The sequence below is a fragment of the Mytilus edulis genome, chromosome 9 (assembly GCF_963676685.1).
Source record: "Mytilus edulis chromosome 9, xbMytEdul2.2, whole genome shotgun sequence".
Classification (NCBI taxonomy): Eukaryota; Metazoa; Mollusca; class Bivalvia; order Mytilida; family Mytilidae; genus Mytilus; species Mytilus edulis.
The window spans coordinates 69,577,873-69,589,833 of record NC_092352.1 but is presented as its reverse complement, the minus strand read 5'-3'; the positions used below and the strand labels follow the sequence as shown (position 1 = coordinate 69,589,833).

General features: G+C 30.8%; 2 protein-coding genes across 2 annotated transcripts; one reads left to right on the top strand and one right to left on the bottom strand.

Moving 5' to 3' along the window:
- Nucleotides 1–548: 548 nt before the first annotated feature.
- On the bottom strand, nucleotides 549–4,563 carry LOC139488907 (perlucin-like protein). The gene is made up of 5 exons (XM_071274874.1): nucleotides 4,490–4,563; nucleotides 2,839–2,927; nucleotides 1,953–2,058; nucleotides 1,012–1,240; nucleotides 549–661 (listed from the first exon to the last, which is right to left on the bottom strand). The coding sequence occupies exons 1-5, from the start codon at nucleotides 4,539–4,541 to the stop codon at nucleotides 631–633; spliced, it is 507 nt and encodes a 168-aa protein (XP_071130975.1). The 5' UTR covers nucleotides 4,542–4,563; the 3' UTR covers nucleotides 549–630.
- Nucleotides 4,564–6,689: 2,126 nt separating this feature from the next.
- On the top strand, nucleotides 6,690–11,030 carry LOC139488912 (perlucin-like protein). The gene is made up of 5 exons (XM_071274880.1): nucleotides 6,690–6,788; nucleotides 7,232–7,320; nucleotides 7,822–7,927; nucleotides 8,633–8,861; nucleotides 10,936–11,030. Exons 1-5 carry the CDS (start codon nucleotides 6,737–6,739, stop codon nucleotides 10,964–10,966), a joined length of 507 nt encoding a protein of 168 aa, XP_071130981.1. The 5' UTR covers nucleotides 6,690–6,736; the 3' UTR covers nucleotides 10,967–11,030.
- The last annotated feature ends 931 nt before the right edge of the window (nucleotides 11,031–11,961 follow it).

The window sequence follows — 11,961 nt, the reverse complement described above, 5'->3', positions numbered from 1 at the left end:
TATTTATATTTCCATAATCATTTGTTGATTGCATAAACACAAGATTTTCACAAATATTTCTAATCATCAGAATTGACGTTGAAGTCAATAAATTATTATTTAATAAATAATGGTACCGATTCATGTATAACATGTTGATGTCTTCCGACATCAGAGAGCCCTGTTATAAGCCTAAAAGTTTGTAGAGCACAATGTTACGTTTGTTTTTTTTCTCCAGTTTTCATATAGTAAAAAAAAACAGATATCGATTTCGAAATAAGTTTGATATTTTTACGTCATCTCGTGTTGGTTAAATATGCTTTTACAAACCTACTACCTTCGGTACTCTAATAGCCGGATGAAGGTAGATAGATGCTGTAATATCGTATCAACAATTTTTTAATCAAATTTGTAGTGAGTCTTACATGCTTCTAAAGACAAAAAAAAATATGATGTTATCAGCATATTTAAAAACTTGACTTGATGAACTATTTCTAACGACATTCCATGTAACAATGAGGGTTCTCTCAATATATAGCAAGTAACATAAAAACTAAATATTAAATAAAAACAACAACAAAGTTGGTGTGTATATATGTAATAAACAAACTGATATGTAAAATGATATGAACACATTCCTGACAATTACGGCTATCCAAGAAGGTTTCCGATATCTGCTGCTCTAAAATATACAAAGACAAATTTGAAAAAAATATTCAGTTGTATACATAAAGTAATTTTTATTTCAAATGTTTGTGGTTTTTGTAAAAGTATAAGTGTTTGAACGAAGTCATTTATCAGTTGGCTTTTGTTATACATACTACTGTTTTTGGAACAAAATATCCGAACAAATAAAATCTAGGAAGAGAGGACATTTTTTTTCAATTTTGAAAATGACAAATAAATGTTGATTACTTGATAGTTGGAACCAAATCAAAACAAACAGGGGAAAAACAACATATTTTTGTACTGATGAAAAGCACAGTGTTAAAGTTATTGCGTTTAAATTGATTTCTTTGAAATAGTACTTACACCATTTCACAGATATAGGTAGTTGGTACTGTACAAGGACCATCTGTCCAAGAATAATTGAAGCCTATTACTGGATCAACTCTCATAGCTACACAGTTCTCATTCCCCCCTCTGTTGTTTGGCTGGGTAGGTCCCCAGTTAAAGTATGTTGCCTGCTTGCCGTTTGCTATCCAGTGAAATTCCCCTTCAGTTACAAGGTCATTTAATCCTATGTACATTCCAATGGAATCTGATAAAACAAACAAAAATGTTGCTGCTTTTAAACAAAACATGTTAGTTCCATCAATCGATTATTCATTTTCAAAGTTACGCTGTGATTTTTTTTGTATTTTGGTAATAGAAGATATGGTATTAATGCCCATGAGACAACTCTCCATCCAGGTTACACTTCGTAAAAGTAAACCATCATAGGCCAAAGTACGGTCTTTAACACGGATCCTTGACTCACACTGAAAAGCAAGGCATAAACGGCCCCAACAAATACTAGTGTAAAACCATTCAAACGGGATAACGAACGGTCTAAACTTTTATATCAAATACATACCAACAATTGAGCAAGATGATATAATAATTATAGTGTGATATATACGATATTATCGTTTTCCAGGATTACCGGAACATGTGTTTCCGTGTAAGTATGCTAATTCCTACTTTTCAAACAAACGAGCGTTTGAGATTTGAACACGTGAGGTCACTCTCTGTTTTGTAATGCATTGTTGTTATATGAACGTAATTCAAACCAGTTTTTTTTTATCGTCATGTTAAGTTCCTCATTTGTTATTTGCCAAGATAGGATAACATAACAAATCGATAGTAATTAAGACAGCCAAGCATGATAACACCTTAAACGAAGTGGCACAATTGTATTAAGGTAATGCAAGATATAGAAGAAAAGTTGCGCTCCATCATTAATGTTAAATCTAACGTCTACGCATTCTTACTTATTTTGATCATTAAATTTGCAAGAAACTGTTGTGTTTTTGCATCATCAACGGTAGCTAATGATGCAGATCTTCCATATTGACGTCCAATCACTTCACACAGTTTCTGTTAAAAGATAAAGAAATATTACTTTCAAATTTCAAAATAAACATTTATTCAGCATTTTGGTAAAATATGCTTCTTCCATGCTTACATAATTGAAACAAAAGGACATTCCTACATAACTAACTGCTTAAATATAACCATGATGAAATATGCTACATTAAGAAAATATATATCCCGTTCCTAATAATATTTCGATGATCTTATTCTCAGACTGTAGTCCCTAACGCTTGTTATTTAAAGTTATTGATATCATATACAAGATCACGTGATGTGAAATGAGATGCAACAGTTGTTGACCGGTGTTGAAAACGCAAGTATCCAAGGAGAAAGATACAATTCAATGATGAACAAAAAACCTTAGGGATTCAAATACTGTAAACCAACTTCTTTTCGCGGAAACTTTGTTTCAGCCCCTTCTAGCCCACTTCGTTGCGAATTAATTTAGCGATTTTCAAATTCACTTAATGCAGTCAGATAAGGAATAAATTATCGCGACGATTTATATTCACGTATTTTAACTACTCGCAAAGGTTGCAAAATTAAATTGAATTTCAATAACTTTAAAAGAGTCGAGCCTAGATGTGTTTAAACGGTAATCGACTTCTGCTATGCGCACATTATCTGTCATTGGAATTTAAAATCGCGAATAAGACAAACTCCATACAGCGATTACTACAAAACAGGCAAAAAGAGTAATTATATATCATAGTAAAAGAGCCAACATTATTATAAGAACACTTATTTTTTTAACCTCCCTCGGCTCATTTCAATTTTACTCACCAGTGAATCGGCAAATGTCTCGTTATCACGGCTTAGAAAGAAACACTTGTCTCCATAATGACTCCAACTATTGGGACATGCACAAAATACTGAAATTAAAATTATTTTTCGTTTATCTTTCATACAGAATATAAATGCTGAGAACTGTCTAATATTTACAAACAAATGATATAAAGAGATGTGTCACATTCACGTTCAAGGAATGCAGTCAAAATCCAAAGTCAAAGAAGAATAATCTATGTTACATTTTGATTGATAAATTTTATTCGACGCTCAGTTTATTTGCATCACGACAAAACCTTTTTCAAACGTACAAATTGTCGCATCTATAACTGTTCGTGTTATCTATGATAACGTGACTTCATCACAAAAATATGAATATACAAAAACAAAATTTATGGTATGTTGGCCATTTATACATACATATGAAGCCGTTTATAACTTTGCTGTGATTAACGCTTTTACACAGTAAAGTAACAGTTGATAACAGTTGATATATAATTTAGGTTGCTTCAAACATTGATAAAAAGATAAACTCATCACAGTAGTACGAATAACTACGTAGACCAAATGCGCGTACAATATGGCAAACAAATAAAAATAATATATCGCTATTCGTAATAATTTTGGTTCAATTTTATAGACAAATTGCTCAAAATTTTCGATGATTTATAATTGGTTTGGAAGGCAACAATATCATCTTAGGTCATGTTCGTGTAACAATTCATTATAGTTTTTGAAGGGGAAGGGTATTGCAGATGTTTAACATCGATATGTTTATCAAAGTAGAAATCATCAAAAAGACCTCTTCATTAACTGATCCGGTACACATAAATACATTCAGATACGGGAAAAACATTAAATCGAACATACCTAAACATTTAGTTCAAGCGTTTGTCTGTCTTTGTAAATCAAAAAAATGTATGCATGGCATGTATCGGGTTTTATGATAGTTAACAGGCTTTGAATGTTATCGCAAGGGATAATTTGATGGCATGAAGTCTATAATAAAAAAAATGCTGCTAAATTATATCGGGTTTACGATTAATTGACTTTCTACTAATTTTTTGGTAAATTGGAAATGTGTTTGTCTCTTCTGTGAATCAAAATGTTAATTTGCAATTGGGTCAAATTGATGAGCATGGATTTGACAACAATGCTTATCCTTACATTTACTCTAATCAACAAATATCCATCAATCAAAACTACACGAAGAGGTATTTAATTATATATAACAGATTGAATCTTGGAGAATTAGTTCAATATTACATTACATGTATTGTATGTATGCTGCTTCATTCTAATACTTAATTTTGATTGGCTATCAGCGTTCTCGCGTCAGTCTGAAAACTAACGTTCATTTTGAAATGAAATGTAACATTCATCATGACACGAGCTTCGGCAATAAATTAAATTGCACAGGTAAATAAAAATTTTTTTTTATCAATCTTGTTTTCATCATCCTAGCAAAATATTACATTATAAGTATTGAATTCTTCTTTAAGTAATATCATAGGGTTGTAAAAGCGTTGACCCTGTGTACATTTTTAGAATGAAGCGTTTCGGTGCATTATACTAAATGTATCTCGGTAAACGCTTGTACACCCCAAAATATTTAAGAAGCATTCAAATATTAAGAAAAATTACTTACCAACTGTGGCTACAAATGCCAGAACACAAAGTTTCATAAATACAAAAGACATTTTGTTATATTAGGCAGCAGTTTGAATATTGAATGTTGCATTTCAAGAGGTGATATTTATATTCGTTAAGTATCGCAAGTTCGTTGGGTCAAACTATTGCAGACAAACTGGAATGGGGTGGAACATGTGGACCAAAAACAAAGTCAAGGTCTACTTAGTTGTTACTGATAATTGACGAACGTTTATGACTGGTATTCATACAGACCATTTTGATAAAAAGTTCAAATTTCAGAACTAGATTATATGGAATATAATTTGGAACATTTATCAGGATAAGATAAAAGCGATAGTTCGTGAATTCCTATGCGAATAATTAAATTTTGAACAAGAATCTTTACTAGTACATGAGGTGAACTATGAGAATGTTAATTGGAGTATCCATTTTGAGTGCCTCTGATGACTTTCACTTAGACGAAACGCGCGTCTTCCGTGCAAACTTATAAGCCTCATACATTTGATGCGTTTGTAGTACAAATAGAAAATTATAATCAATTGACAACTTAGTATGTGTACACGAAACATATTTCCAGAATAAGCATTTATTTCAGTTTCAACCAGGGGTCAAAATGATGTTTGGTATGATCCACTGTCTCAGAAAAAATTGCCTCTAGCCATACAAAGCTTTCCGATACAAATTTTGAGTTACATAGGAGAAGATAGATGATACAAAATGCTTTCTTTAGAAAATGAAAATAAAAAAAAATAATAATGTGTAACTTGCGAACTTGATACATCCCGCACAGCCAAACGGACGCCCCACCTCGGCAACCGTTTAACTGTCGGTCAGGAGAAGACCAAGTGACCATATGTCCATTCACCAGTTACCCTTGGTGGCATAAATAGGATGAATAAAATACTATTAGTAAATTTACATAAGTGGATACATTAAAGATATGCCTGGAAATATCTGTTTATTTGGACTAAGATAGACACATAGTGCAAAAAAATCCTTTATTGAACACAGCTTAATTCTAAAAGAACCACAGCACATATACATGCTATAGGGATGTTTTTATCAATGAATTTTATAATAAATGAGATATACTTTAATTCGAAATTAAACAGAAAAGATTGTTTTATCTCAGTTTGAACTTGAGCAACGTATTAAATAAAATTCAATGGTTGGAAATAACCAGTCCCATTAGAAGTTTCTCTATTTGCTACGTATCATGTACGGTTGGTACGTAACACAACCGTTGGTGCTGTTTTGGAAGTATCATTTAATGCATGAAATAATTTTCTACATCATGATAAAATTAAAAGAATTGAAATGCGTATTTCCCAAAAACTGGTTTAACGATTTATTTTAATAACGATTTCCAAGTTTTTATAACATTGTTTATGCTTCGTCATGAGATAACTAAGTTATTCACAAGTGAATCAAACAGACCTTAAACAACTGAGTTTACACGGCCTTCATACTCTAAATATAAATTTCCGATTCACATTTGTTATAGGTAATGTTAATGTTTCATTTATTTATAGGAAAAAATGTTTTCTTACAGACTTAATAAAATAATAACTATACACTACTTTCTAAAACACAAGATACTGGTGTTTGTTATATTTGTTAACGTTTCAAAATAGTGTTGCTTTCGTATTATTAGTTCAAATAAACAGAAATTTCCAGGCATATCTTTAATGTATGCATTAAAGTTAATTTACTTATAGTATTTTATTCATTCTATTTATGCCACCAAAGGTGACTGGGATAAAAATATGGTCACTTGGTCTTCTCCTGACCGGCAGTAAAACGCTTGCCGAAGTAGGGCGTCCGTTTAGCTGTGGGGGATGTATCAAGTTCGCAAGTTACACATTATTATTTTTTTGTATTTTCATTTTCTAAAAAAAAGCATTTTGTATCACCTAACGTCTCCTATGTAACTCAAAATTTGAATTCACGAACTATCGCTTTTATCTTATCCTGATAAATGTTCCAAATTATATTCCAAATAATCTTGTTCTGAAATTTGAACTTTTTATCAAAATGGTCTGTATGAATACCAGTCACAAAAGTTGGTCAATTATCAGTAATAACTTAGTAGACCTTGACTTTGTTTTTGGTCCACATGTTACAGCCCATTCCAGTTTGTCTGCAATTGTTTGACCTCACGAACTTAAGATAATTAACGAATATAAATATCGCCTCTAGAAATGCAACATTCAATATTCAAACTGCTGCCTAATATAGCAAAATGTCTTTTGTTTGTATGAAACTTTGTGTTCTGGCATTTGTAGCCACAGTTGGTAAGTAATTCTTCTTAATATGTGAATGCTTCTTAAATATTTTGGGTCGTACAAGCGTTTCCCGAGGTACATTTAGTAAAAAGCGTCGAAACGCTTCATTAAAAAAATGTACACAGGGTCAACGCGTATAATTTAATATTTTGCTAGGATGATGAAAACAAGGTTAATAACAAGTTTTTTTCTTTTATTTACCTGTGCACTTTATTGACGAAGGCCGTGTCATGATGAATGTTACATTTCATTTCAAAATGAACGTTAGTTTTCAGACTGACTCGAGAATGCTGATAGCCAATCAAAATAAAGTATTAGAATAAAGCATACATACAATGCATGTAATGTAATATTGAACTAATTCTTCAAGATTCAATCTGTTATATTTATGAATGTAAAGTTCCATGGTAAATTGTATGACACTTATTAATGCAATGGTAAAACTGTTTCAGTATTTTGCACATGTCCAAATGGATGGAACCATTATGAAGATAAATGTTTCTTTCTAAGCAGGGACAATGAGACATTTGGCAATTCACTGGTATGTTGATATGATGAAAAGAAGTCTTAAAATTACTTACATGCTACATGTGCTAACAACGTTTAAATTTTATTTTGTTTGAACCAAACTTAACCATCAAATACAAACGTATGATATTAACCGCCATGTAGCTGACAGATCGATTTATAACATTTCAGGCTATAACTTGGTTTTAAACTATAAATCCTCACAAAGGATGCACTGCGTTGTCGTTGTTGGATTTCATAAACATTTCTATATTTAATTTTCTTCCAAGAGTTTTGGATGTAGCTTGAACTGAACGAAATTAAGTCCATTGGCAATTCTCAAATGTTGATAAATTCATGACATGTATATTGGCGAAAAGGTTGAGAGAAAAAAATAATTGACAGAAACTGGTTGTTATGACCATCCCTAACTCTAGGAAAATCCAAACTTTCATAAACACTTATTAAGCTTGAAATCTATTAAAAAAACATCTTTCTTTAATATTTTTTATACTATGTCTTTATTTTTTGTCAGATGCTATGTGAAGTGATTGGTCGTCAGTATGGAAGATCTGCCTCTTTGGCTACTGTTGATGACGCCAAAACACAACAGTTTCTTACAAATTTAATGATCAAAATTAGTAAGAATAAAATTGCAACATATATATTAGAAGCATGATGAACCAAAACGTTCAATTATTCTTTCTATGGAACGTTTCTTTCTAAGTTTAGGGAATAAGCCGTCTCGTTTTTAGACAGTAATGCTTGATTTTCATAAGAATTAAAGGTTCGTCTTGTTTCGGTCTACATGATAAGACTTTCATGTTTTCGGACGTTCATCTGTATTTGTGTATGATATTAAATATATTTTACCTTTGATATTGTTTATAAAATCCGTTGCAAGTTTTAAACATATAATACAGTGTTTTATTAGTTAACATCTACTACCTATCGAAGTTTATACTATCTACCACTTCGTTGATGGCTTTTGAAAGAATTCATGAATTTACATACTGGAATGCATCAAAACAAAACACGAATTAAACAAATTGATCAGATAAATGAACAGTATAAACAGCGAATACACTTTCACACAATATTTCTCCAAAATCAAAAACCGACATGGGGTGCAACATTTTTCTTCATTTACACTTTTTCCATTAGTTTGAAATCGTTGGAAATCCTATACAGAAATAAAACTTTTGTTTTTATGCGTTTCTATTATACGATTGTCATAGGAAATATTTTTTCGGAGGGCAAAGCAATTTTGTAAATAATTAATTGTTATATATAATCTCCAATAACAATGTTAATCTGTCTATGCCATTGTTCCTTTGAATGATCAGATTCCATTGGAATGTACATAGGATTAAATGACCTTGTTACTGAAGGAACATTTCACTGGATAGCAAACGGCAAGCAGGCAACATATTTTAACTGGGGACCTACTCAACCTAATAACAGAGGGGGAAACGAAAATTGTGTAGCTATGCGAGTTGATCCAGTTATAGGCTTCAATTATTCTTGGACAGATGGTCCTTGCACAGTACCAACCACATACATTTGTGAAATGGTGTAAGTATTATTGCAAAGAAATACATTTGACACTGTAATACGCGTTGATTCTGTGGACGGCTTTAACAACACAGGAACAGAAGATCGTTGCACATTTTCAACCGCATTTGTCATGTTTGAAAAATGATTTGAAAAGAAATAGAATAAACCAAAGATCTAATTTTTGTGATTTTTACAATATCTAAAACAATGGTTAATCTGTATCGCTCTTTTTTTTTCATCGTCTGAACCGAATTACCAACAAATGGTGCATAATTTAAAATTCAATAATGTCCTCTCAGTCTTAAACTTTTTAACAGCCTGGGTGTGTCCTTAAAAATATTAAGCATATATAAGCATATGCACTGAAATAGTGTTTAACACATTTCTGCTATGTTATGTGCATGGTACAAGTCGCTATATGAAATAATATATTACATAAAACAGGAGTTTTATATAAAAAAAACCCAAAGTAGCTTGTTTCGTCCAAAATAGACTCATTATTGATGCTCGAATCAAGAATGTAAAATCGTCAAAATAAAAAACGAAGTTGACGAGCACTACGAACACTAAGTTATTCATAATAACTTTTATGAAGTTGTCGGTTTTTTCATTTCTGATTAACATAAACAATAATATGCGTATATTTCCCATCTGAATTGTTTGTTGTATACATCATTTACATGACTGTCAACCAAATGATTTTGTTTCCTGAAATAAAGTCAAAATTAGTATACCGCTGTTCAAAATTCAGACATATATTGAGAAAAACAAATGTGGGTTACAAACTAAAACCATGGGAAACACATCAACTATAAGAGGAAAACATATACACAACAGAACACTGAAGTGCAACAACAAACAAACGACAAAGTATTTTACATAAAAACAAACTATACGACAACAACTGCCATATTCCTGAATTTGTTACATGTTAGGACATTTTAAGAAAAGCTTTAGAAAAATTACTTACTACATAACTGATATACAAAAAAATAGTGATGTGATTGGCAAGCAGATAATCAGTCAGGGGCGTTACTTAAACAAGTTATTTTTTTTAATTACTTATATAAGTAATTTTTTATTTTAAAAATAATAAAATTACTTAAGAGAGTTATTTTAATTTTCAATAGAAACATAGACTAAATGTAGTTTTCATGATTTTAAATAACATTTTATATCATAAAATAAAGAATTTATCAGATTTAAAAGGAGTATAGAGATAAAGGGTTACTTTGAAAATAATGGCAAAAATATTACTTGAATAAGTTATTTTAAACATTTTTGTAAAAAATAGCAATTACACTTATCTAAGGCACATATGTAATTGATTTAGGTTACAAATTATAAATAACTTCAGGTCTTAATTAATTCACAAGTATCTATCTATTTATATCAGTCTACCTTCAAGATTTTAGAGGAAAATGATAATTTAATAGTCCCAAGAGACCAATCTTTGACCCAGAAGCGTCGGTATGAAAGATAAGTGCGTCGGAAAGTTAATTAGTGTTTCTGAAGAATTAGTTTTTATATATCAAGGGAAAAATAACCAGATAACTGTGAAAATTATGTAGAGCTAGTAAAATCTGTATTCTTGGACACATATAAACATAATATTCAGAAAAATAACTTATATAAGTTATATTTAAATTAGCCTCGTTTTCAACATTACTTGTATAGGTAATTTTAATTGTTACTTGTTTAAGTAATGCCCCTGACTGATAATGGTCCACCAGATACTTATTGGCGTTAAGGTGGACACCTTAAGATCACCAATAGACCATTAGCAATAAGGAAAACTCATAAATTAAACGAAACTATAGTAGACCAATCTATTACAAATGTAAAACAATTCAACCACAAACGCTATTTATATTAGGTTTGCTAAAACAAATAACTTAACACAAAGTTTAACATAATATACACCAACAAAAGATAATCATTGATTAATAGGATTCTAAATTTGTTCCAAATGTTTATTGTTTTTGCTGTTAGCACCAACTCCTATCACAAAAGAAACATCCAAATTAAAATAATTTTTGTTATATAAAATAAGCTGTTGATTTTTTTTCAAATATTTATCTAACCATTTTAGGGCAGCAGATATTGGAAACCTTATCAGATAGCCGGGATTGCCAGATTTTGATTAACCTTGTACATGTCAGTTTATTTATTAAATTTATACCCATATTTTCTATTGTTTTAATTGATGAATATTAAGAGTCTCTATGCTTTAATATTACAACAGAGAGCATGCTTGAGAATAAAAAAACTTGCGTAACAATGTATGCAGATGACTAGCTTTATAGCCACACGGTATTCCCCCCAAAATGGTCTGTATGAATACATGTCTATAAAAGTTAATTATTGATAATGAATATCAAAGTGGACCTTGACTTGGGTTTTTTTCCGAATTTGTTACCAACAATTCAATCGTTCTGCAGTTTTATGACATCACGAACTTATCAAAATGAGATAATTAACTATTATAAATATCGGTTGTAATAATGCAACATGCAATATTTAAACTGCTGCTTCGTGTTATGATGAAACTTTGTGTTCTGGCATTTCTAGCCTGTTAGTAAGTATTTTTTTTTATTATAGTTTGGTGAAGTGATTAAATATTTGAATATGAAATTCATGATAAATTGCATGCACTTCTTTGTTTAGTTTTAACAAATGGGCATTATGGTAAGGATCAAGTTTAGGATAGGGGTAACCGTCAAAATCATGCTCACCCATTTTACGCATTGTACCCAATAACAAATTAGCAATTGGATTTTTAAGTAAAAACTTCTATCTAAATTATAGACAAGTTCATAAAGAAGCATTTAACAATGCATATACTCGTTACAATGTAAAAGCCATTCGTTTGTATAGACCAAATATCATCAAATTATCCACAAATATGACCCTAAAGACTGTCATCAGTCATATAAAACGATACATAGACAGCTTTAAAAATTGATAATCAGATAGACACGTGTTCTTTAATTTCTAGATCTGTTCGAGTTTACATTTAATTAGATTTTTTTTGTGATGAAGGGTTGTGTCTGTGTTCAGCTGGGTTTATTTTATTTATTTATAACTATTTCAACAATTACAAAGTAGAAATACGGTT